This window comes from Moschus berezovskii, chromosome 9 (genome assembly GCF_049115385.1).
Source record: "Moschus berezovskii isolate FMDL1 chromosome 9, NW_MosBer_1.0, whole genome shotgun sequence".
NCBI classification, from domain to species: Eukaryota; Metazoa; Chordata; class Mammalia; order Artiodactyla; family Moschidae; genus Moschus; species Moschus berezovskii.
The window spans coordinates 100,040,969-100,066,560 of NC_142468.1; the positions used below are offsets into that span (position 1 = coordinate 100,040,969).

Below are 25,592 nucleotides of genomic sequence, written 5' to 3' on the forward strand. Positions count from 1 at the left end.
AGCTGGAATCAAGTTTGCCGGGAGAAATATCAATAACCTCAGATATGCAGATAATACCACCCTATGGCAAAAAGTGAAGAACTAAAGAGCCTCTTGCTGAAAGTGAAAGAGGAGAGTCAAAAATTGGCTTAAAACTCAACATTCAAAAAATGACGATCATGGCATGTGGTCCCATCACTTCATGGCAAACATATGGGGAAACAGTGCAAACAGTGACAGACTTTATTTTTTTGGGCTCCAAAATCACTGCAGATGGTGACTGCAGCCTTGCAACTAAAAGACGCTTACTCCTTGGAAGGAAAGTTATGACCAACCTAGATAGCATATTAAAAAGCAGAGACAGTACTTTGCCAGCAAAGGTCTGCCTAGTCAAAACTATGGTTTTTCCAGTAGTCATGTATGGATGTGAGAGTTGGACTGTGAAGAAAGCTGATCGCCGAAGAATTGATGCTTTTGAACTGTGGTGTTGCAGAAGACTCTTGAGAGTCCCTTGGACTGCAAGGAGATCCAATCAGTCCATCCTAAAGGAAATAAGTCCTGAATATTCATTGGAAGGACTGATGCTAAAGCTGAAACTCCAATCCTTTGGCTACTAGATGCAAAGAACTGACTCATTTCAAAAGACCCTGATTCCGGGAAAGATGAAGGCAAGAGGAGAAGGAGACGAGAGAGAATGAGATGGTTGGATGGCATCACCGACTCAATGGACATGAGTTTGAGTAAACTCCAAGAGTTGGTGATGGACAGGGAGGACTGGCGTGCTGCGGTCCATGGCATCGCAAAGTGTCAGACACGACTGAGCGACTGAACTGAACAATTCCTGATCACCTCTCCCTTAAAAGAATTAGGCCTAAATTTGGCTCTGGGTTACTGGTTTTCCTTATTTTATTGAAATCAACCCCTTCTCCCTGCCCACCTTGTTTGCCGGGTAGAACACTCAGGAATGTGGAGGTGCTTGCAGTGAAAAGAAAATCAGGCCTTTGCATGTTTATACCAGTCCCTGTATTCATTTGTCTCTGATTTGTGGGTTTTTGCATGATTATGCTACAAGATCATCTCCTGAAAGTGAGGGGAGAAGTGAGAAAGTATGGAACTTAGATGTAATAGAAAATAACTTTCGGTTATAGTCATGACTAATCAGCTTGGATTAAACTTACCCTTCGACTAAAAGTAACTCCCAAATCTGGAGAAATCACATAAATCAAGCCTTTGAAGGCACTAGAGAGCAGTCAACACAGACAAGACTTCAGGGGCCACAATTCCAGGGAAGGGAGGAATAAGCAGAGGAGCTCCACAGTTACCTTGAGTGTTTCTCCCCTAGGATGACAGTCACTGGGTTGGGGAGTCTGGGGACATGGAGGGATCTGAGAAAGAACAGCAGGGAGGAAGAATAAAGTCTCACCAGAAAGCAGTCGTTTCACTGAACTAAGGATATAAGGGATTTGGTGTCTGTGGTCGCCAGAGAAACTGGTGTTTGAGAAAAATACTGGAGACAGGAGGACCACAGAGAAGTGAGGGTCAAAACGTGACGTAGTTTCCTTTCCAGGCATTTTTCCATTTCTCAGTCACTCATGTGCAAGATGAGATTTCAAGAAGTCTAGCAGAAAGAAGAAACTGGGAGTTTAAAGAGCTGAGCAGAGGTCTTAGGAGTCGTGGGTTTCAGAATATAGAGAAAGTCAGGGCTCTCTGAGGTGGAGGCGTCCTGGAAACAGTTCAGGTGCGTAACTGACATCTCAGAATGGTCATGTTCCTGACTAAGGATCACATCCCAGAAATAAGAGCAAAGCTGTTTTAGACTATTTTTATTACACCTTAAAATAAATACTCCTTAAATGAGATCAAAGTGATCAGCTTTACTCTATCTTCTGGTAAAAGAAAACTTTCTTTACTACATTATTTAAAAAATTTTAAAATATAATGTTCAGCATTTGGTAAAAAATGAAGTATATAAGAAACAGGACAAAAAAAAAAAAAAAGAAACAGGACAAATGAGCAAGAACCAGGAGAACAAATAAGCAACAGATACATGTTCACTGGTGACTGAAATTTTAGTCAATCTTAGGATGAACAATTATCTGAAAAACACAAAACACATTTTTTTTTTTAAATCTGAAAATGAGGTAAACACAATTTAGGTCTCTAATTGCTCAAGAACTCTTTGATTAATATTTTTAGAGTCTAAGAAATTTCTGCAGGGCTTTTTTCATATCTTTGTTTCTAAGACTATATATTACAGGGTTAAGAAGTGGCGTCACAACAGAATAAAACAGAGTCACAATCTTCTGCATTCCAGCTTCATGCTCAGAGGTTGGACTCCCATACATTACGAGGACTGAGCCATAAAACAGTGAAACCACAGCCAGATGAGACCCACAGGTGGAGAAAGCCTTTTTTCGCCCAGCTGCTGAAGGTACTTTCAATACAGCTCTCAGGACCAGAGCATAAGACCCCATGATGAAGAGAAAAGGAATGATTAGGGGCAAAGGACTTAAGGTGGAGAAGACAAGCTCTATCACAGGAGCCTTTTTGCAGGTGAGTGCTAGAAGAGGACCTGGGTCACACAGGAAGTGGTCAATGATCCCAGATCCACAGAAGGACATTTGGGAGATGATGATGATGGGAATCAAGAACCAGAGGAAACCAAATACCCAGCAGCTGATTATGAGATTGGCACAGAGACATCCAGTCATGAGAGTGGGGTAGTGTAGAGGCCAGCAGATGGCAAGGTATCGATCAAATGCCATAATAGCCAAGAAAAAACATTCTGTAGAACCCAAGGAGAAGAAAAAGTAGAACTGGAGAAAGCACCCAGAGAAGGAGATGAGCTTGTTGTCAGAGAGGAAGTTGGCCAACATGTTGGGGACAGTGGAGGTGACATACCAGATCTCCAGGAAGGAGAAGTTGGCCAGCAGGATGTACATGGGGGTGTGGAGTCTCTGATCCCAGCACACAGCACAGATGATCAAACCGTTGCCCATGAGGGTCAGGAGGTAGACAGCAGAGAAGAGCACAAAGAGGAGAATCTGCCGCTCCCTGGGGCAAGGGAATCCCAGGAGGATGAAGCCGGTGATGGTGCTGGAGGTGTTGGGGGTGTTGGATATTTTCATGAGTCTGCGAGCTGTGAAAGAACCAGCAAATACCAAATGAGTTTGTATAGAGATATGAGGACCCAGATTTATATTTAAATCATCTTGGAAGAGTAAATAGAGATTTATATATTAATAGCTATTTTTTTTCCTTGTAAACTGGGTTAATTATTCTCATTCACATTTTCATCATGGATTTAAGAAAATATTTGATCAGAATTGGTAAACTCTTGAAGGAAAGTGTGGTAGAGGTATTTGAACATTAGACTTTGTTCTTAATGGAGAATCTGACTGTCTATCTACCTACCTACATACCATCCTACTGCCTATCTAGTTTCTCAGAAAAATAGGGACAGAAAAGAATAATTCTGCTGCATATAAAGGTCCTTTATGGTTTCAAAAAAATGATTTAAGTCCAGTACTAATTCAGAGGAAGGTAGCTTTTTAATGATCGACTAAAAACAATTGTTACTTATAATACTTAGGTATTTTTAACCAGGGTTGTTCTGCTGGGGTTCCTGAAATTTCATTTAGGGGTAAGCATCTGTTTAATTTAATAAATGACCTTTCAGATTGAATATTTAAGAATTGTTTTTATTTATTTATTTGTGATAAAACATTTCAGTGTAGTATTTCTTCTCTTTCCTTTACCCTTACATCTAATTCATCAGCAATTTCTGTTAGTCTCTCTCTAAAATAAGTCTCATGTCCATTCACCTCTCTCTAATTCAAGCCATCATCTTCTGTTCTTCTCTGGACCACTGTGATACTGTCCTAACTGGGTTTCTTGTTTCTCATCCCTGTCTCTCTACAATTTGTGATCCATACCATGGCCAGCTGCTGCTGCTGCTGCTGCTGCTGCTGCTAAGTTGCGTCAGTCGTGTCTGACTCTGTGTGACCCCATAGACGGCAGCCCACCAGGCTCCCCCATCCATGGGATTCTCCAGGCAAGAACACTGGAGTGGGTTGCCATTTCCTTCTCCAATGCATGAAAGTGAAAAGTGAAAGTGAAGTTGCTCAGTCGTGTCCGACTCTTAGTGACCCCATGGACTGTAGCCTACCAGGCTCCTCCATCCATGGGATTTTCCAGGCAAGAGTACTGGAGTGGGGTGCCATTGCCTTCTCCGACCATGGCCAGAGTGACTCTTAAAAAAAAAGAAAATCAGATCACACAAATTTCAAATAGCTTCCCAATGCACTTAGGATCAAACAAATTTTCAAACTAGGGTCTTTGAACTGACCCTTTTTCATATCTCCAAACTCTCCTCATGATTCTGTTAGTCAAATATACTTTTTCTGTGTCTCTCTTGCACACGCATACACACAGAAACACACACTCTGTGTGTAAGGGAGATACACACACCCTCTACTAACATACACACTGCAAATATAAAACAGGGTTCAACAAACAGTGGGGTAGCAGGATGTATTCCACACCCTGTGCTCTACTGACCCTACTGCAAGCTGCCTGCATTTGGACTATAATACCTATGCTAGGCCGCATAACAGTAGAGGGGACTCACTTTGAAATACTCTGCACCAGGGGTCAGCAAATATCTTCTTAGCTATTTTAGTCTTGTAGCCACATAGTCTTTATGATAACTGTTCATTTCTGCTGTTGTATGAAAGTAGCCATAGACACAAAACCTAAATGAATGCACATGGCTGTATTCTCATAAAACTTTATTTATGTCCACAGAAATTTGAATTCCATGTAACTCTGATATATTACAAAACATTAGTCTTCTATGGATTTTTTAATTTAAATTAAAAAGTAAAAATTTTAGCTCACTGGCTATACAAAAGCAGGCCGTGTTTGACCTATTGCCATAATTTGCTGAGCTCTGGTCAATACATTTATAGAGACAGGAAAGCAAAGACATTCATTTCACTGTAGAACAATGGAAACTCTTTGGTCCATCGTGTGACCTTATTAGAAATGGAGGAGACCTCTAGAGGGCAGCTGGAATCAGCCTGTTCTGCGCTCACAGATTTTTTGGGACCAGTTTAATTACAAAACTTCAGTTTCCAAAGTCATCAGGATTGCCTTTCTCTTTTTGTTGCTTTACACACACACACACACACACACACACACACACACACACACATGCACTGCTTCTTTCCACCTCACAATACTTCAGTAATATAACATTGGCCTTCTTTCAGTTTCTAGAAGCAGTTAAATACTGTCCTGACTAAGTGTCTTTGTTCTTGTTGGCCTTCATGGTCACTCTTAATTCTGACTGCTCAGCACACTATGAGGAAGAGGGTATGTACTTTGTAAACATTTTTTTAAAGAAATGACTGTCTACATTGTGAACAATGTAGAGAATATAGACAGATAATACAGAAACATTTACCAATTACTTCATTTGAGCTTCAAATAACTTGTGAGATGAAATCTTAGGAAATGAATTAGACAGGAAAAGGCTCTAGGATCTATAAAATGATCTAGGTAATGAGAGTGCTGGCCCAGTCTTGAGATGAATCCATTCAAAGAAGTAATGGAAGCAAATGCTCTGTGTGGAAGAATATGTCTCACCACAAGTGGCTTACTCTCTGTTTCTGGAGATAATTATGGTTCCCCAGTTGTGGATGTCAAAGTAGGAGAGAAGGAAGATGGGATGGAAATTCTAGGTTCAGTCTCATAGCAATGTAGCTTGTTGGCTCTAGTGGAGTCTTCTATTGTCTATAAGCTATGTTTTCTTAATTTTTAAAATTTTTATTCTCTATTTTTAATTGAAGTAGAGTTGATTTACAGTACTGTGCTAATTTCTGCTGTACAGCAAAGTCAATCAGTTATACACATACATACGTTCTCTTTAATCTTCTTTTCCATTATGGTTTATTGAGGAGATTGGATATAGTTCCCTATACTACACAATAGGACTTTACTGTTTTTCTGTTGCTTGAAAAATTTGTTCCCTATTGTTGACCCATTCTAAATGTAATAGTTTGTATCCACTAACCCCAAACATCCTGTCCATCCCTCTCTCTCCCTCTTCCCCCGTGGCAACTACAACTCTGTTCTTTTAGCTTTCTTTTCTTTATATGAGAAAGGAATAGTACCATATGATTTTTAATTACTTTTCATTATAGCATGCTTACTCCTATTCCAAGTATACTGCAAGTACACATGATATCAAGACTGTGAGATCTATGAGATCTAAAAGTGATATTGTAGTTAACATCTGTCTCTTGCATGAGAAAATCAGTTGGATAGATTTTCACTTCTACAAGAAGGGAAAAGATCCAGGTCAGTTCCTGCTCAGGGCAGTTTAACTTTGAGAGTCTGACAATATGCCCTAGAAAATAAGAACGAAGTGAAAAATGATTCTGTGTGTGCCATCATCATTTCATTGTCAACTTAACTAAATTGACTATGGATTAAAAAAAAAAAGATATTTCTAACAAGATTGTATTGTTTGTTGCTGCTGCTGCTGCTGCTAAGTCACTTCAGTCATGTCCGACTCTGCGTGACCCCATAGACGGCAGCCCAGCAGGCTTCCCCGTCCCTGGGATTCTTCAGGCAAGAACACTGGAGTGGGTTGCCATTTCCTTCTCCAATGTGTGAAAGTGAAAAGTGAAAGTGAAGTCGCTCAGTCCTGTCCGACCCTTAGCGACCCCACGGACTGCAGCCTACCAGGCTCCTCCATCCATGGGATTTTCTAGGCAAGAGTACTGCAGTGGCTTGCCATTGCCTTCTCCGGTATTGTTACTTACCCTTAATTAATTTCCTCCTCTGTACAGAGTAGCTGTGGTTTCACCTGGCACAAAGGGGATGTTGGAGCTGTCCAGAGAGGTGGGAAGTGTCCCCTGAATTAGTTGCAGAAAGTCCTGTGGCAGAAAGAGTGGGAATATGCAAATAGTGGTGTCAAAGCTGTGTGATGTGTACAGGATGTTTGGACTGAGTCATTAACAAAGCCAAACAAGGTAAACTACACACTCACCTGCATTATATCTTGGAAAGGGTGGGTTAAACTCAATCTTGAATAGTCAGGTCATCAGCTATACTATATAAAGTGAAGGAAAGACATTTCTCTGATATTTTACTTTTTCCTCGGGGCTAGTTTAAGTAGGCACAATGGGGTGGAAGCATTATTGGCCTGCTCTCACAATAATACCTCCATCTACTTCATTTAGTTTGGTCAGGAGATAGCACACCTGTCCCATGCAATGCAGGAGACCTGAGTTTAATTCCTGGATCAGGAAGATACCCTGGAGAAGGGAATGTCAGCCCACTCCAGTATTCTTGTCTGGAGAATCTCATGGACAGAGGAGCCTGGCAGGCTACAGTCCATAAGGATGCAGTTAGACACAACTGAGTGTGCACGTGCACACACACACACACAAGACATAACATGAAAGACCTGAATGAACTTTTTGGCCAATCGAATATCATATGTAGCTAAAGCAGAGTAAAGGAACTCTATTCAGAGGGTAGTTTTACTAACTTTTTAATATTTACTTTCTCCTCTAAACAAATGGACAGAGGGCAATCCAGACCTGAAGTTTCTCTGCATGTGTGGTCTTTCTGGAGAGGAAGGTTGGTCTTCTCTACAGAAACCACCAAGGAGTGAAGGAGTTTCACAGAAAGTGAAACATCCTTCTGTGTTTGCTGAAGGATGGAGAGATTCTAAGCAGAGGCTCCGGGGAGTGAGGATCCATGAGGATCAATTTACCACTTCCAGAAGAACGTCTGTGTTAGGAGAAATGTTCTTTACTAGTTATTCCCTTCCTCTGGGACCTGCCTTCTCTGGAGACTCTGATCCTTCTATTTTACCTTTGACTCCCAGTAGGGTTGAAAATATTACTTTTTAAAGCGCCCGAATTCTCAGGGATGGCAAGAGATTTCATCAATGTATAAGACAACTCAGATTGCCTATCAGGTATTAAAAGAAAGTCTATAAAAATAACACAGTGGGGTGGCTATGATGTAAGAAACTGTTCCTGGGCCTCCAGTGAATGCTATCAATTATGAGTTTTGGAAACAGAGCCGCCTTTGATTTTCTAGAAAGAAGAGCTAGATGGGCTGAAGGTATGATATGACCTCAGCCATAGAGGGCTGTGCAGCTAGTTGCCCCAAGAATCCGTCCCCTTCCAGGGCCTCTCTGGTTGTTTTATAAATCTTTCCTTTCTCATTTGTGCTTGAGCCCTGTGAGTGTCAAGCAGATGTTTTGAGGGTCCACTTGTCAGGTCTGAGAGAGGCCAGAGCATAACATTCCTTAGCTCTACTCAGGGGTCACATCAGGGAGTTGGATCTAAGCTTCCTCATCTTGATGGAGGTACAGATGTCTTAGCACAATCCACTTCTTGTCCCTTTCTCTCCAATTCGTGAAGGATTTTCATGTCAAAGACTTACCAGGTCATTTCACTTCCTTGTTTGAACAGCTTTGTTGTTTCCCTCTGTCCACAACATGAGATTCAAAATTGCCAAATAGAAGCTTTTGCACTGGAGCCTTAACCTATTGCTATTGTTACCACTGTTGTTGTTAAATTTTTATATTTTTACCTTTTCTCCACTATTTCCTGTAGAAGTCCTTGTGTCAACAGTCACATCAAATTGCTTAGACATACAGTGGAAGACCGTATATTTTTGTTGGGTGAATAATCTTACCCTCTGAAAAGCAGGCAAGAACCGTCTGCGTTGATGACTACTAGTGTGAGAGTTAAGCCCTGTGAAGTGAGGGTCCCAGGAGATTATTTATTCATGAAGAAGTAGAGAGCTAACTTACTAAAAGTTCTCTTTGCCTTATTTTTTTAAACCTTTCCTGTCATTTCCCCCCCTCAGCTCAGACAGTTTCTCACAAAATCATTTTTAAAATTTTTATTTTATATTGAAACATACTTGGTTAATGATGTGTTTGTTCAGGTATACAGCAAAGTGATTCAGTTATATATGTATCTGTTCTTTTAAAAATTCTTTTCCCATATAGGTTATTATAGAATATTGAGAGTTTCCTGTGCTATACAGTAGGTCCTTGTTAGTTATCTATTTAAATATAGCAGTGTGTACATGTTAATCCCAAACTCCCAGTCTATCCCTGCCTCCCACCCGTCTGCCCTGATAATTTTAAATTCATTCTCTAGGTCTGTGAATCTGTTTCTGTTTTGTAAATAAGTTCATTTGCATCATTTAAAAATTTTTCACATATAAGCAATATCATGTGATATTTGTCTTTCTCTGTAAGGCTTACTTCACTTACTACGATAATATTCAGATTTACCCATGTTGCTTCAGATGGCATCGCTGCTGCTGCTGCTAAGTCACTTCAGTCATGTCCGATTCTGTGTGACCCCAGAAATGGCAGCCCACCAGGGTCCCCCGTCCCTGGGATTCTCCAGGCAAGAACACTGGAGTGGGTTGCCATTTCCTTCTCCAATGTGTGAAAGTGAAAAGTGAAAGTGAAGTCACTCAGTCGTGTCCGACCCTTAGCGACCCCACGGACTGCAGCCTATCAGGCTCCTCCATCCATGGGATTTTCTAGGCAAGAGTACTGGAGTGGCTTGCCATTGCCTTCTCCGCAGATGGCACTGGTCCTTTTTAATGGCTGATTAATATTCCATTGTATATGCATATCATGTCTACTTTATCCATTAATCTGTCAATAGACATTTAGGTTGCTTCCATGTCTTGGTTATTGTAAGCAGCACTGTAATGAACATTGGTGTACATGTATCTTTTTGAGCCATATTTTTCTCTGGATATATGCCCAGGAGTAGAATTACTGGATAATATGGTAGCTCTATTTTTAGTTTTTAAGGAAACTCCATATTGTTCTCCATAATGGCTGTATCACTTTACATTCCACCAACAGTGTAGGAGGGTTCCCTTTTCTCTGCACCCCCTTCAGCATATGTCGTTTTTGGATTTTTGGTGGTGATGGCCTACTGACTGATATGAGGTAACATCTCATTATAGTTTTGATTTAAATTTCTCTAATAACTAGCAATGTTGAACATCTTTTCATGTGCTTCTTGGCCTTTTGTGTGTCTTTTTTGTAGAGACATCTATCCATTTATGTTCTCTGCCCATTTTTTTATTGTTTTTCTTTTCCATGATATTGAGCTGCATGAGCTGCTTTTAAATTCTGATGACTAATCCTTTGTTGTTGGCATCAGTTGCAAATATTTTCTCCTATTCTGTGAGTTTTTGTTTTTGTTTTAGTTTATGGTTTCTGTTGCTGTGCAAACGCTTTTGAGTTTGATTGGGTCCCATTAGTTTATTTTTGTTTTCATTCTCATTACTCGGGGAGATGGTATGAAAATGATATTCTGCATTTTATGTCAGAGTGTTCTGCCTATGTTTTCCTGTAAGAGTTTTATAGCATTTGGTCTTACATTTAGATCTCTAATCCATTTGAATTTATTTTTCTGTATGTTGTTAAAGAATGTTCTAATTTCATTTTTTTTTACATGTAGCTGTCCAGTTTCCCCAGCACCATTTATTGACGAGAATGTCTTTCCTCCACTATATAGTCATTTGTCCTTTGTCATAAATTAATGACCATAGGTGTGCAGATTTATTTCTGGGCTTTCTATCCTGTCCCATTGATCTATATTTCTATTTTTGTACCAGTACCATACTGTCTTGGTTACTGTAGCTTTGTACTCCAGTCTGAAGTCAAGAAGTCTGATTCCTCCAGCTGTTATTCTTTCTCAAGATTGCTTTGGCTACTCATAGACTTTTGTTGTTTCCATATAAATTTCAAGAATTTTCTCCCTGTATTAAATGTGAAAAAACAGAATGGCTGTATCAGTACAACATGGTTATTTACCCTTGTGATTACATGCCTGACTGGGAGCTGTGACGTGCTGCTGATGCCTGGCATCAAGACAGAGTATCTTACCGCGTATCACTAGCCTGGGAAAAGATCATAATTAAAAATTCAAAATATGGTTTCTACTAAATGAATATTGCATTCATGCAGTTGTAAAGTTGAAAAATCAAGGTCAAACTATCATTAATTCATGGGCAGTCAATACTTAATCTTGCAGCATTTGACAATAAAGCATAAAATTGGGGGAATAAACAAAAAAGAAAGAAAGACCTCCATGTTACTATTCAAACATTGCCATTTAAAGTATTTTTATACTTTTTTGTATTGTTTTATGAAGACTGGATTTAACTTTTCTGCACATGTTGTATTTACAATATTATACTATACTAATTCACTAAGTTCTTATCAGTCATTTCCCATAAACACTTCCTAATTGTGGCTCAGCAGGAAAGAATCAGACTGCCAATGCAGGAAAATTCCCTGTAGAAGGAAATGGCAACCCACTCCAGTATTCTTACCTGGGAAATCCCATGGACAAGGAGCCTGGAGGGCTACAGTCCATGGGGTTGCAAAGAGTTGGACACAACTTAGCGACTAAACAACTATACTTATTCACTAAGTTCTTATCAGCCTTTTCCCGTTAGTTCAGTTCAGTTGTTCAGTCATGTCAAACTCTTTGTGACCGCATGAACCACAGCATGCCAGGCCTCCCTGTCCATCACCAACTCCCAGAGTCCACCCAAACCCACGTCCATAGAGTCGATGAATCCATCCAACCATCTCATCCTCTGTCTTCCCCTTCTCCTCTTGCCCTCAATCTTTCCCAGCATCAGGGACTTTTCCAATGAGTCAGCACTTTGCATCAGGTGACCAAAGTATTGGAGTTTCAGCTTCAACATCACTCCTTTCAATGAACTCCCAGGACTGATCTCCTTTAGGATGGACTGGTTGGATCTCCTTGCAGTCCAAGAGACTCTCAAGAGTCTCTTCAACACCACAGTTCAAAAGCATCAATTCTTCGGCTTCAGATTTCTTCACAGTCCAACTCTCACATCCATACATGACCACGGGAAAAACCATAGCCTTGACTAGATGGACCTTTGTTGGCAAAGTAATGTCTCTGATTTTTAATATGCTGTCTAGATTGGTCATAACTTTCCTTCCAAGGAGCAAGTGTCTTTTAATTTCATGGCTGCAGTCACCATCTGCAGTGATTTTGGAGCCCAAAAAAATAAACTCAGCCACTGTTTCCACTGTTTCCCCATCTATCTGCCATGAAGTGATGGGACCGGATGCCATCATCTTAGTTTTCGGAATATTGAGCTTCAAGCCAACTTTTTCACTCTCCTCTTTCACTTTCATCGAGAGGCTCTTCAGTTCTTCTTCACTTTCTGCCATGAGGGTGGTGTCATCTGCATATCTGAGGTTATTGATATTTCTCCCGGCAATCGATTCCAGCTTGTGCTTCTTCCAGCCCAGTGTTCCTCATGATGTACTCTGCATATAAGTTAAATAAGCAGGGTGACAATATGCAGCCTTGACGTAGTCCTTTTCCTATTTGGAACCAGTCTGTTGTTCCATGTCCAGTTCTAACTGTTGCTTCCTGACCTGCACACAGGTTTCTCAAGAGGCAGGTCAGGTGGTCTGGGATTCCCATCTCTTTCAGAATGTTCCACAGTTTATTGTTATCCACACAGTCAAAGGCTTTAGCAGTCAATAAAGCAGAAATAGATGTTTTTCTGGACCTCTCTTGCTTTTTCAATGATCCAGTGGATGTTGGCAATTTGATCTCTGGTGCCTCTGCCTTTTCTAAAACCTGCTTGAACATCTGGAAGTTCACAGTTCATGTATTGCTGAAGCCTGGCTTGGAGAATTTTAAGCATTACCTTACTGGTGTGTGAGATGAGTGCAATTGTGCGGTAGTTTGAGCATTCTTTGGCACTGCCTTTCTTTGGGATTGGAATGAAAACTGACCTTTTCCAGTCCTGTGGCCACTGCTGAGTTTTCCAAATTTGTTGGCATATTGAGTGCAGCACTTTCACAGCATCATCTTTCAGGATTTGTAATACCTCACCTGGAATTCCATCACCTCCACTAGTGATGATTCCTAAGGACCACTTGACTTTACATTCCAGGATGTCTGGCTCTAGGTGAGTGATCACACCATCGTGATTATCTGGGTCATGAAGATCTTTTTTCTACAGTTCTTCTGTGTATTATGGCCACCTCTTCTTAATATCTTCTGCTTCTGTTAGTTCCCTACCATTTCTGTCCTTTATTGAGCCCATCTTTGCATGAAATGTTCCCTTGGAATCTCTAATTTTCTTGAAGAGATCTCTAGTCTTTCCCATTCTGTTGTTTTCCTCTATTTCTTTGCATTGATCTCTGAGGAAGGCTTTCTTATCTCTCCTTGCTATTCTTTGGAACTCTGTATTTAAATGGGTATATCTTTCCTTTTCTCCTTTGCTTTTCACTTCCCATAAACTCTTTTTCCCTTTTCCCATCAACTTTTCCTAATAGCTGGATATTATTCAGCTTTAGAGGCTTTTTCCTTTTTCCCTTTTCCCATAAACTCTTCCTAATAGCTGGATATTATTCAGCTTTAGAGGCACAAGGGGAATTCCCCCCCCCCTTTCACTCAATAGCATATATATGTATATATATATAAAACTCTGTTACAACAAATTAATAATGATGAAGAATGTGACTTTTGGATTAGAGAGACTTGTCTGAATCCCTGCTTTCTGAGTTGTTATTAGACTGCATTGCTGGCAAATTGTTATCTGTTCTCTCTAGGCCTTAGTCTTCTATTCTGTGAAACACGTGAAATAGTAATGGCTCATATAATGTCATAATGAAGACTAAAAAAGATAGTGTATATAAAATGCTTAACTTGGAAGCTTACATATGATAACCTAACATCAGGAGACACCATAGCATAACAGTTTACAGTATGGTTTCTGGAGTCATAGTTCTTTAATTCAACCTGGTTCCAACACTCTTAACTGTTTGGGCAACTTACTCAATCAAGGCTTCCGTTCCATTCTGTCGCTCAGTCGTGTCTGACTGTTTGCGACCCCGTGGACTGTAGCCTACCAGGCTTTTCCGTCCATGGGATTCTCCAGGCAAGAATATTGGAGTGGGTTACTGTTTCCTTCTCCAGGGGATCTTCCTGACCCAGGGATCGAACCCAGGTCTCCCACATTGGAGGCAGACGCTTTAACCTCTGAACCACCAGGGAAGTCCCAGTCAAGGCTTAGTTACCTCATTTATGAAAAGATACTGCCGGTGTACTTGAGGCTGTACAACTCTTGAATGGCTAAAGTGGAAGTTCATATCAGGCACATTGCAAGTTAGCTGGATTTAGTAGAAATGCAGACAATAATTTACTTGATTATCACGATACCTCTATAAAGACTCTAATCTTCAATTTCCTCAGTGAAAACCCTCTCAGTAAGAATATGAAACTTGTTCTCAGTCATGTCTTTTATGGAATGAGTATTAACCAAAACTAACTCATGAATAGTTCTTCCTATAGAAACATGCTGTGGAAGACTGGTTTTATTAATTATATATCTCTAGTCTACTATCGGAGAAGGCAATGGCAAGCCACTCCAGTACTCTTGCCTAGAAAATCCCATGGATGGAGGAGCCTGGTAGGCTGCAGTCCGTGGGGTCGCTAGGGGTCGGACACGACTGAGCGACTTCACTTTCCCTTTTCACTTTCACACATTGGAGAAGGAAATGGCAACCCACTCCAGTGTTCTTGCCTGGAGAATCCCAGGGACGGGGGAGCCTGGTGGGCTTCCGTCTTTGGGGTCACACAGAGTCGGACACGACTGAAGTGACTCAGCAGCAGCAGCAGCAGTCTACTATAGAAAATGAACATATGTGGTATATTTAATGCTGTTGTTTAGTCACTAAGTCTTGTCTGATTACTTTGTGAGCCCATGGACTGTAGCTCACCAGACTCTTCTCTCCTTGGGATTTCCCAGGTAAGAATATTGGAGTGGGTTGCCATTTCCTTCCCTAGGGGATCTTTCTGACCCAGGTATCAAACTTGGAGATAATTGCATATTATAAGGCTAAATGTCAGAGAAGGCAACGGCAAGCCACTCCAGTACTCTTGCCTGGAGAGTCCCAGGGACTGGGGAGCCTGGTGGGCGGCCGTCTATGGGGTCGCACAGAGTCGGACATGACTGAAGCGACTTAGCAGCAGCAGCAGCAGCAAGGCTAAATGTAAAAGCACTTTGTACAGAAACCTATATAATAATGATTTGATATTTGAAAGATAACGAAAAAATCCTTATATATAATTAAATATTTTTATATAATTAGGATCTTGGAGAATAGTATGAAGCATACATACTAGGTTGTTATTACTGTTGATCTAGTAGAGACGGGATGTGTGAAAATTAGATTGTGGGTGGAGTGATGGTAGTAGGGAGTGGTACGGAAAAAAATAAAGGAGTCTGTCATGAAAACAGCATATACAATATCCGACTTGTATAAAATCAACTTATATGAGCGTATGTATGTGTATAAAATAATACATGAAAGATTGTTCACTTAAACATTAATGGTGTTTACCTGAGGGTGATGGGTTTAGATAACTTTTAATTTTAAATACTTTTATACTTTTTCTCTTGTTTGATAATTGTAATAATAAACATTTATTATATATTGAGAAAATATCCAGCTACTTTTTTTCTGGTTCTGGCTATGAGAGTCAAGTCATTTTCTTTTTTTCCCCTTCCCATCCCATTTTTAAAAGTTGATGTACTGTTGACTTATAATATTAGTTTCAGGTGTACAACATCATGCTTGAGTATTTTGAATATACTCCATATAAAGTTGTTATAAAATATTGGCTATACTCCTTGTGTTGTACTTGTATTCTTGTAGATTATTTATTTTATACATAGTAGTTGGTACCTATTAATACCTTCCCCCTTCCCTCTCCTCACTGGTAACCACTAGTTTGTTCTCCAAATGCATGAATGTGTTTCTGCTTTTTTTACATTTATTCAAAATATTCATTTGTTTTAGTTTTTGGATTCCAGATATATATGATAATACTCAGTATTTGTCTTTCTCTGAGTTATTACTCATAATATCCTCCAGGTCCATCTATATTGTTATAAATGACAAAATTTCATTCTATTTTTAGCTGAATAGTATTCCACTGTATACAAGCACACACACACACCTTATCTTCTTTATTCATTCATCTGTACATCATAAACACTGAGGCTACCATATCATGACTCATGTAAATATTGCTGCTAAGAACATTGGGGTGAATTTATCTTTTTGAATTAGTGTTTTCATTTTCTTCAGATAAACACCCAGGAGTAGAATTGCAAGATCATATGGTAGTTCTACTTTTAGCTTTTGAGACCCCCTCCATACTGTTTTCTATAGTGGTTGCACCAGTTTATATTTCTACCAACAGTGTACAAGTGTTCCCATGTCCTGGCCAACACTGATTATTTATTATCTTTTTGATGATAGCCATTCTGACCAGTGTGAGGTGATATCTCACTGTGGTTTTGATTTGCATTTCTCTGAGGATTATGTAAGCTGAACTTCTTTTCATGTCCTACTGGCCAACTCTATGACTTAATTAGAAAAATATTTATTCATGTCTTGCCCATTTTTAACCAAGTTTTCTACTTTTTATTGCTCAGAGGATTTATTTCTTTATTTGGATATTAACCCCTTATCTGTTACATGGTTTGAAGTATTTTCTTCCATTCACTAGGGTGTTTTCTCATTTTGTTAATTGTTTTTTTTTTTGTTTTGCAGAAGATATGAATTTTATGTTGTCCCATTTGTTGATCTTTTCTTTGTTGCTTGTGCTTTTGGTACAAGTATTATTATCACCATTGTCTTGTATTAACCTATAATGGAGTGCAATCTGTGTTGCTGTTGTTCAGTCGCTCAGCCATGTCTGACTCCTGGAGACCCCATGGACTGCAGCACACCAGGCTGCCCTGTCCTTCACCATCTCTCGGAGCTTGCTCAAACTCATGGCCATTGTGTCAGTGACACCATCCAACCATCTCGTCCTCTGTCATCCCTTTCTCCTCTTGCCTTCAATCTTTCCAAGAATCAGGGTCTTTTCTAATAAGTCAGCTCTTTGCATCAGGTGGCTAAAGTATTGGAGTTTCAGCCTCAGCATCAGTCCTTGCAATGAATAGTCAGGATCGATTTCCTTTAGGACTGATTGGTTTGATCTCCTTGCTGTCCAAGGGACTCTCAAGAGTCTTCTCCAACAGCACAGTTCAAAAACATCAATTCTTTGGTGCTCAGCCTTTTTAATAGTCCAACTCTCACATTCATACATGACTGCTGGAAAAACCATAGCTTTGACTATCTGGACTTTTGTTGGTAAAGTAATATCTCTGCTTTGTAATATGCTGCCTAGGTTTGTCAGAGCTTTGCTTCCAAAGAACAAAGCATCTTTTGATTTCATGGCTGCAGTCACCATCTGTATTGATTTTGGAGCCCCCCAAAATAAACTCTTTCCCTATTTCCATTGTTTCTCCATCTATTTGCCATGAAGTGATGGGACCAGATGCCATTGTCTTAGTTTTCTGAATGTTGACTTTTAAGCCATCTTTTTCACTCTCCTCTTTTACTTTCATCAAGAGGCTCCTCAGCTCCTCTTCGCTTTCTGCCATAAGGGTGGTGTCATCTGCATATCTGAGGTTATTAATATTTCTCCTGGCAATCTTGATTCCAGCTTTTGCTCCATCCAGCACAGCATTTCACATGATATACTCTGCACATAAGTTAAATAAGCAGGGTGACAATACACATCTTGCTGTACTCCTTTCCCAATTTGGAACAAGTCTGTTCCATATCCAGTTCTAACTGTTGCTTCTGGACCTACATACGGGTTTTGCAGGAGGCAGGTCAGGTGGTCTGGTATTCCCATCTGTTTAAGAATTTTCCAGAGTTTGTTGTGATCCACACAGTCAAAGGCTTTGGAGTAGTCAATGAAGCAGAAGTAGGTGTTCTTCTGGAATTCGCTTGCTTTTTCTGTGATCTAATGTATGTTGTCAATTTGATCTCTAGTTTCTCTGCCTTTTCTAAGCCCAGCCTGAACATCTGAAAGTTCTCGATTCATGGACTGTTGAAGCCTGACTTGGAGAATTTTGAGCATTACTCTGCTAGCATGTGAAATGAGTGCAGTTGTGCAGTAGTTTGAATGAGTGAAATGTGCAGTAGTTTTATAGTGTAATCTATAAAAATACTGAATTACTATGCTGTACACCTGAAACTGATATAAGATTGCAAATCAACTATATACCAATGAAAAAGTGGCCTAAATCTGTTCTCTGTGGTTCTGCTTTTTCATGTCTTACTATAAGTAAACTCCCCTTCCCTACCCCACCCCCTACAGGAATCTGGAGCTTCTTGCATTGAAAAAAAGCAGATCTGCTTCCTAGATTTGCACTTATACCAGTCTCTGTACTCACTGTTCTTTGCTTTGTGGGTTTTTGCATATTTATGGTATAAGATCATCTTCTGAAAGTGAGAATAGTAGTGAGAATGTCTGGAATTTAGATATAAAGGACAAGAATCTCTGACTATGGTCATGACTAAACAGCTTGCATTAAACTAACCATTCTACAAAAAATAACTATAAAACCTTGACAAAATACATAAAAGGAATATTCTAAGGCACTAGAAAGCAGTTAACACAGAAAAGACTTCAGGGGATAAAATTCCAAGAAGGGAGGAACATGGAAATGAGTTTCACATTCACATTGGGGGTTTTCCCCTGAGGAATAGCAATCAGTAGGGCAGGAATATGTAGATAGGAAGGCATTTGGGAAAGATTGGGGTGAAGGAAGAATACTGTCTCAGCAAAAAGCAGTAGATTCTCCTCAGACTGAACTGAGGAGATAAAGGTTTTGTGCTTATGGCCAGTAAGGCACTTGGGGTTTGAGAAACAAATTCTAGAAAAGGAGGACCACAGAGAAGGAGGATCAAAGGGTAATATAATCTCCTTTCAAGGCATTTTTGATGTCTCAGCCAGCCATTCACATACAAGATAAGATTTCAAAAAAATCTAGCAGAAAGCAGAAATTGAGAGTCTAAAGTGCTGAGCAGATGTTTTAGGAGTCATGATTTTCAGAGTACAAAAATAGGAATTCAGGGATCCTAAGGTGGAGGTATCCTAAAAACAGTCCAGGTTTGCAGCTGAGATCTCAGAAAGGTCATATTCCCAAGTAAGAGTCACATCCAAGAAATAAGAGCAAAAGTGGTTAAGGTTGTTTTTACAACATGAATCCTTAAATGGGATCAAACTGATCTGTTTTTACTCTATCTGCTACTTGAGGGAAAATTAACCTTTGTTGCATTACTATATCCATTGTCTTTATGATGTTAAAAATATAATGTGCAGCATTCAATTAAAAATATGAAAGTATATGAAGAAAGAGGACAAACAGTCAAGAACCAAGAGAAGAAAAAATCAACAGATAACGTGCTCACAAGATACTGAAATATTTTCTGAATAATGTTGTTTTTAACCTGAAAATAAATAGAATATTTAGAAATGTTTGCAAATTAGTAAATAAAATTTGGGCTCTACTTGCTAAAGAGTCTTTTTGGTTAATAGTTTTTATAGTCTCAGAAATTTCTTCAGGGCCTTTTTCGTATCTTTGTTGCTAAGACTATATATTGTTGGATTAAGAAGTGGGGTGACAACAGAATAAAACAGAGTCACAGTCATCTGCATTCTAGCACCATGATCAGATGCTGGGCTCCCATACATAACCACTACTGAACCACAGAACAGTGAAACCACAGTCAGATGAGACCGCAGGTTGAGAAAGCCTTTCTTTGTCCAGCTGCTGAAGGAAATTTCAATATAGCTTTTATGACCAAAGCATAGTACCCCATAATGAAGAGAAAGAGAATGATGAGGGGAATAGGACTTAGAGTGGAGAAGACAAGCTCCATCACAGGAGCTTTTATGCAGGTGAGTGCTAGAAGAGGACCTGGGTCACACAGGAAATGGTCAATGATCCTGGATCCACAGAAGGACATTTGGAAGATGATGATGATGGGAATCAAAAACCAGAGAAAACCAAGTACCCAGCAGCTGATCACAAAATTGGTGCAGAGATGTCCAGTCATGAGGGTGGGGTAGTGTAGAGGTCAGCAGATGGCAAGGTATCCATCAAATGCCATAATAGCCAAGAAAAAGCTTTCTGTAGAACCCAAGGAGAAGAAAAAGTAGAACTGGAGAAGGCAACCAGAGAAGGAGATGAGCTTGTTGTCAGAGAGGAAGTTGGCCAACACGTTGGGGACAGTGGAGGTGACATACCAGATCTCCAGGAAGGAGAAGATGGCGAGCTGGATGTACATGGGGGTGTGGAGTCTCTGATCCCAGCACACAGCACAGATGATCAAACCGTTGCCCATGAGGGTCAGGAGGTAGACAGCAGAGAAGAGCACAAAGAGGAGAATCTTCCCCTCCCTGGGGCAAGGGAAGCCCAGGAGGATGAAGCCAGTGATGGTGCTGGAGGTGTTGGGAGTGCTGGATATTTTCATGAGTCTGCGAGCTGTGAAAGAACCAGCAAATATCAAATGAGTTTGCATAGAGACATGAGGACTCAGATTTATACTTAAATCTTCCTGGGAAAGATATAAGGACTTGCATGCCTGAATGCTAAGTCACTTTAGTCATGTCCAACTCTTTGCGACCCGAGGGACAGTAGCCCACCAGGCGCCTCTGTCCATGGGATTCTCTAGGCAAGAATACTAGGACGGGTTTCCATGCCCTCCTCCAGGGGATATTCCTGACCCAGGAATCGAACTCACATCTTTTATGTCTCCTGCACTGACAGGCAGGTTCCTTAACACTAGTGCCACTTGGGAAGGCCATAAGGACTTATATATCAATGATTTTTTCTTGAGAGATGAAATATTGACCTGGGTTTCCTCTTTATTCTCATTCATATTTTCATCCTGGATCCAGAAAAGTTCTGGATCCAGAATAGATAAGCCCTTCTAGGAAAGGGTTGTAGCAGTTTTTGAAGATTATATAGACTTAATAGAGAATATACATATATTATCTTTAGGGCTTCCCAGGTGGCGCTAGTGGTAAAGAACCCATCTGCCAATGCCAGAGACATAAGAGGCAAAGTGTTCAATCCTAGGGTCAGGAAGATCCCCTGGTGGAGGGCATGGCAATCCACTCCAGTATTCTTGCCTGGAGAATCCCCAGGGATAGAGGAGCCTGATGAGCTACAGTCCAAAGGGTCACAAAGAGTCAGACACGACTGAAGTGACTTAGCATTTTTGCATACAAATATTACATTTAATAGAGTCTATCTATCTACCAACCAACCTACAGGTCTATTGTCACAAAAATGGAATGGATTTCTTCCACTTTTCAAAGAGGTGACATCATTGCAGTTGTGTCAGAAGTTGAATCAAACTATGTTGCACATTTATACATTATCTTACAGGGTTCTGATTGATTTCAAGATCAATGTGCAAGATTATTTAACAAAAGTATTCTCATTTAGAACAACAGAAAAAGACATGTTGCAGGTATGCAATCTTTTAAAGCTACTCTGCCTTGAGATGCTCCAAGTAGTTACTGGAGGATAAGCAAAATTTTAGTTCTGAATCCTTACAAATCCACTGCTACTAGAATATTTAGAATTCCATGTTAGCAGTAATATTCATAACTTATATCATTGGGATAGAAATATATCAATAACTGTAGCTTGGAAAATTTCATATCTCTGTTCCAGGTAAATACAGACCTATGTTGCCATGTAACATAAATTAATGGAACTTTTGGAATTACTTCCTTTATGTGACTTTTGAAGCAGCCTTTATTTCAAACTAAATGATTTAACTTATTAATTTCATATTGTTTTACACTAATTATCTGTAATCATCAGATTGCAATCATCAGATCAACTACAGGAAATCAACCTTGATTTCTATTGCGTTAGAAAGGCAATCCTAGTCATTCACGGTGGACCAGCGTGTAAGAATTATTAACAGAGCATGTGAAAAAGGTCTGTACTTACCTGGAACAGAGAGATGAAATTTTCCAAGCTATAGTTATTGATATATTTCTATCCCAATGATATGAGCTATGAATATTACTGATAACATGGAATTCTAAATATTCTAATAGCGGTGGATTTGTAAGGATTCAGAACTAAAATTTTGCTTATCCTCCAGTAACTACTTGGAGCATCTCAAGGCAGAGTAGCTTTTAAAGTTTGCATATCTGCAACATGTCTTTTTCTGTTGTTCTAAATGAGAATACTTTTGTTAAATAATCTTGCACATTGATCTTGAAATCAATCAGAACCTTATGAGATAACGTATACATGTGCAATATAAAGAAAAGCTATGTTCCCTACCCCTTGTTCTACTGTAAATCCATATTTTGGTTTTGAAGTTTGACACAGGGACTCAGGAAGTCTAATAATTTCCTACCAGAAATATTCAATTTCTGAGAAACCTCCAGGATCAGAAGCAAAAGGTGGTGGCAGCAAGGTGTCATCCCTTCTCATGTAAAGGTATGGTTGCTTACATTAGCGTTGGAGGAGGAAGAGAACTGTGTTGGTTGGAGGCAGGGGAACAAGGCTGTGGGAGAGATTATAATACAATACATATTCTTTAAAAACCCTTTCTGGGTCATTTTAAACAGGATTCCCTGATTCATATCGCATGAGGGATGCTTGGGGCCAATAAAATTCTTGCAGATATGCCAGGTTGTCTTTTAGAGTATATAACTGGACTGGAATAGGATTTAAAGGACTCTATTTGGTGAAGGGAAGAGTGTGTAGGTTCTGGTACTTATACCATGCAATTCCATTTACTGTCTTTCCTCTTTTGCTTTTAAAGTCAGTTTCCTAGGGGCCCAGTAAATTTCTGAGACCACACATTCATTTTTTTATAAAGGAGAGTTGAAGGAAGATGGCAGAAGAGTATAACATCTGAGTGACTTTTAAGTCACTCTGTACCGGTTTCACTCATGATCAATGACAGTAATCATTTACCCTATTTTTGCTTCTCACCCTGGCTTTTGTAGTGTAGTTACAAAGTTGTATCAGTCGCATGAGCCCATTGATTAGTAAAGAATAAAATTAGCGATGCAAAGGATTAATTCTGCTATGTGAAAAGGTCCTTAATGAGTTCTAAGTATTTTAGAATCTAAAGATAAATCTAAGATTTGCCAGCCAGGATTAGCCCTAACTTTGCCAGAATCCTTTGCTCTACGTTAACACTGCAGGCTGATGCTCATTATGAAATGTCCTAACAAAGTCTGTGTCTGTGCAAAAAAAGCATAAGTCTATAATTCTTGTACTGATTCAGAGGAAAGTATTATGATCAATGAAAAAGAATTATTAAGTATTTTTGACCAGGTTTGCTTTGCTGGTGTTCCTGAAATTTCATTTTAGGAGTAAGCATCCGCTCAACAATCACATAATTTGACCTATTCAATTGAATGTTGAATAACCTTTTTGGTGAAATTTGTGTCAGTGTAGTTTTTCTCCATTATTTAACCCTCACATTGAGTCCACCAGAAATTATTGTTACTTTTTCCCATGTCTAACGCTCTCGTGTTTAAGCTCTCATCTTTTCTTCCCTGGATCACTGTGACGCTGTCCTCACTGGCTTCCTGTTTCCACTCTTGCCTCTAGATAATGTGTTATCCCTGTCACGGCCAGAGCACTCTTTAAAACAGAAAATCAAGTCAGTCCCTTTTCTTGTGCACATACTTCAGTTAGCTTCCCAATGCACTGAAAATAAAATCTTCACACCACACTATTAGATGACCCCTTGTAACATCTCCAACCTCATCTCATGGCTGTATTAATCAATCATATACATTCTATATCTCTCAAACACATACATACACACACACGTTAGAAACACATACTCTGTTTTGCAAAGGACTCTGAAGTTTGAATTTAATATAACTCTGATGTGTTATATTAACACAGTTTCTGAGTAACAGAAAGTTAGTCTTCTATTCATTTTTTAATTTAAATTCAAAATATAAGAATTCTTAGCTCACTGTCTATACAAGAATGGGCAGCAGGCCAGATCTGGACCATTGGCCATAATTTGATGACTCCTGTTCCATGCATTTTTAAGGATAGGAAAGCAATGATAATCACTTTACTGTGAAACAATAGAATTCTTGGTCCAGCAAGAATCTTATTAGATAGGAAGGGAGGAGACCACTAGAGGCAGCTAGAATCAGCCTAGTCTTCTCAGGTAGCACCTTTGGGCCAGCTTCAGCTTATTAGAAAGATGAGCTTCTAAAGCCATTTGCCTTCTTTCAGTTTCTAGAAATAGCCAAGTACTTTTCTGACCCAGGGTCTTTGTTCTTATTGTCCTCCATGGTCATTCTTAATTCCTAGTTCTCAGCACAGTATGAGGAAGATAGTATATATTTATAATTTTTTTGGAAAGAAATGATTGTCCTCACTGTTACCAACATAGAGAATATAGATAGATAATATAGAGATATCTACCAATTACTTTCTTTGAGCTTCATAGAGCCTGTGAGATGAAGTTTTAGGAAATAAATTATATAAGAAAGGGCTCCAAATGATCTAAGACTAGGAGAGTATTGGCCCAGACATGAGAGGAATCCATTTAAAGGAAGTAACGGAAGCTAAGTTTCTGTGTGGAACAATGTGTCCCATCCCAGGTGGCTTACTCTGTATTGCTAGAGATAATAATGGACCCCGGCTGTAGATGTTAAAATAGGAGATAGGGAGGGTAGGATGGAAATTCCAGGTTTAGCATCATGACAGATTTGCTTAGTGGCTCTAGTGGAGTCTTCAACTGTCTATAAACTTTGGTTTCTTTATGTGAAAAGGGAGTAAGGTTATATAATTTTTAATAACCTTTCATTATAACATGCTTACTCCTATTCCAAGTATACTACACGCACACATGATATGAAGGTTTTATAGATCTAGAGGTGATATTTTATTTACATGTATCTCTCAGATGAGAAAATCCGTTAGTCTGTCACGTTTACATGAGGCAAAAATATCCAGGTGATTCCCTTTAGGGCAATTCTCCTACTTTGAGAGTCTGACAAAGCTGCTCTAGAAAATAAGGAAAGTGTGAAAAATGATTCTCTGTGTGTCATCACCATTTCATGCTCAACCTAACTATAAATTGTCAGTGGGTGAAAGATATTTTGAATAAAACATATCATTTGTTACTCACCTTTTATTACTTCACTCCTTTGTACAGAAGAGCTGTGGTGTTCACTTGACACAAGGGGAAGCTGGAGCTGTTCAGAGAGGCAGGACAGTTCCCCTGAATTAGCTGCAGAAAGTTCTGTGGCAGAGGGAGTAGAAATATGCATACGGAGGTGTCAAAGTTGTGTTATGTATGCAGGATGTTTGGACTGAGTTTATTAACAAAGCCAAGCAAGATAAACTACTCCCTCACCTCCATGCTGTCTTGGAAAGGTTGGGTTAAACCCACTCTAGATTAGTCAGATTTTCAGATGTAATATATAAGATGAAGGAAAGATATTTCTCTGAAATTTTGCTTTCCCCCCAGGGCTAGTCCACAGAGGCACAATGGGGTAGAAGCATCATGCCCTGATCTCACAATAGCACATCCATCTGCTTCATTTGGTTTGGTCAGGAGATGTCACAGCTGTCTCATTTCTGCAATGCTTTTGAAAACAAGAAAA

General features: G+C 39.6%; 2 protein-coding genes and 1 pseudogene across 4 annotated transcripts in view; all 3 read right to left on the reverse strand.

The window, feature by feature from the left end:
- The window catches only part of LOC129562872 (olfactory receptor 11H4-like), a 25,713-nt gene extending 18,816 nt beyond the window's left edge, over window positions 1-6,897 (reverse strand). Inside the window, exon 1 of the mRNA XM_055436338.2 lies at window positions 6,810-6,897. The gene's annotated coding sequence lies outside the window, so the exon portion shown is untranslated. The remainder of the gene's footprint in view (window positions 1-6,809) is intronic.
- Window positions 2,140-25,212, reverse strand: LOC148776645 (olfactory receptor 11G2-like). Of its 3 annotated transcripts, none has more exons than XM_088840047.1 (3): window positions 25,115-25,212; window positions 6,810-6,923; window positions 2,140-3,118 (listed from the first exon to the last, which is right to left on the reverse strand). In XM_088840047.1, exon 3 carries the CDS (start codon window positions 3,105-3,107, stop codon window positions 2,172-2,174), a length of 936 nt encoding a protein of 311 aa, XP_088696173.1. In that variant the 5' UTR covers window positions 3,108-3,118; window positions 6,810-6,923; window positions 25,115-25,212; the 3' UTR covers window positions 2,140-2,171. The 3 variants fall into 3 exon arrangements, with proteins under 3 accessions (XP_088696173.1, XP_088696171.1, XP_088696172.1); XM_088840045.1 differs by lacking the exon at window positions 25,115-25,212 and adding an exon at window positions 20,214-20,344; XM_088840046.1 differs by lacking the exons at window positions 6,810-6,923; window positions 25,115-25,212 and adding an exon at window positions 20,214-20,335.
- On the reverse strand, window positions 18,377-20,440 carry LOC148776646 (olfactory receptor 11G2-like; annotated as a pseudogene).
- Window positions 25,213-25,592: the final 380 nt, after the last annotated feature.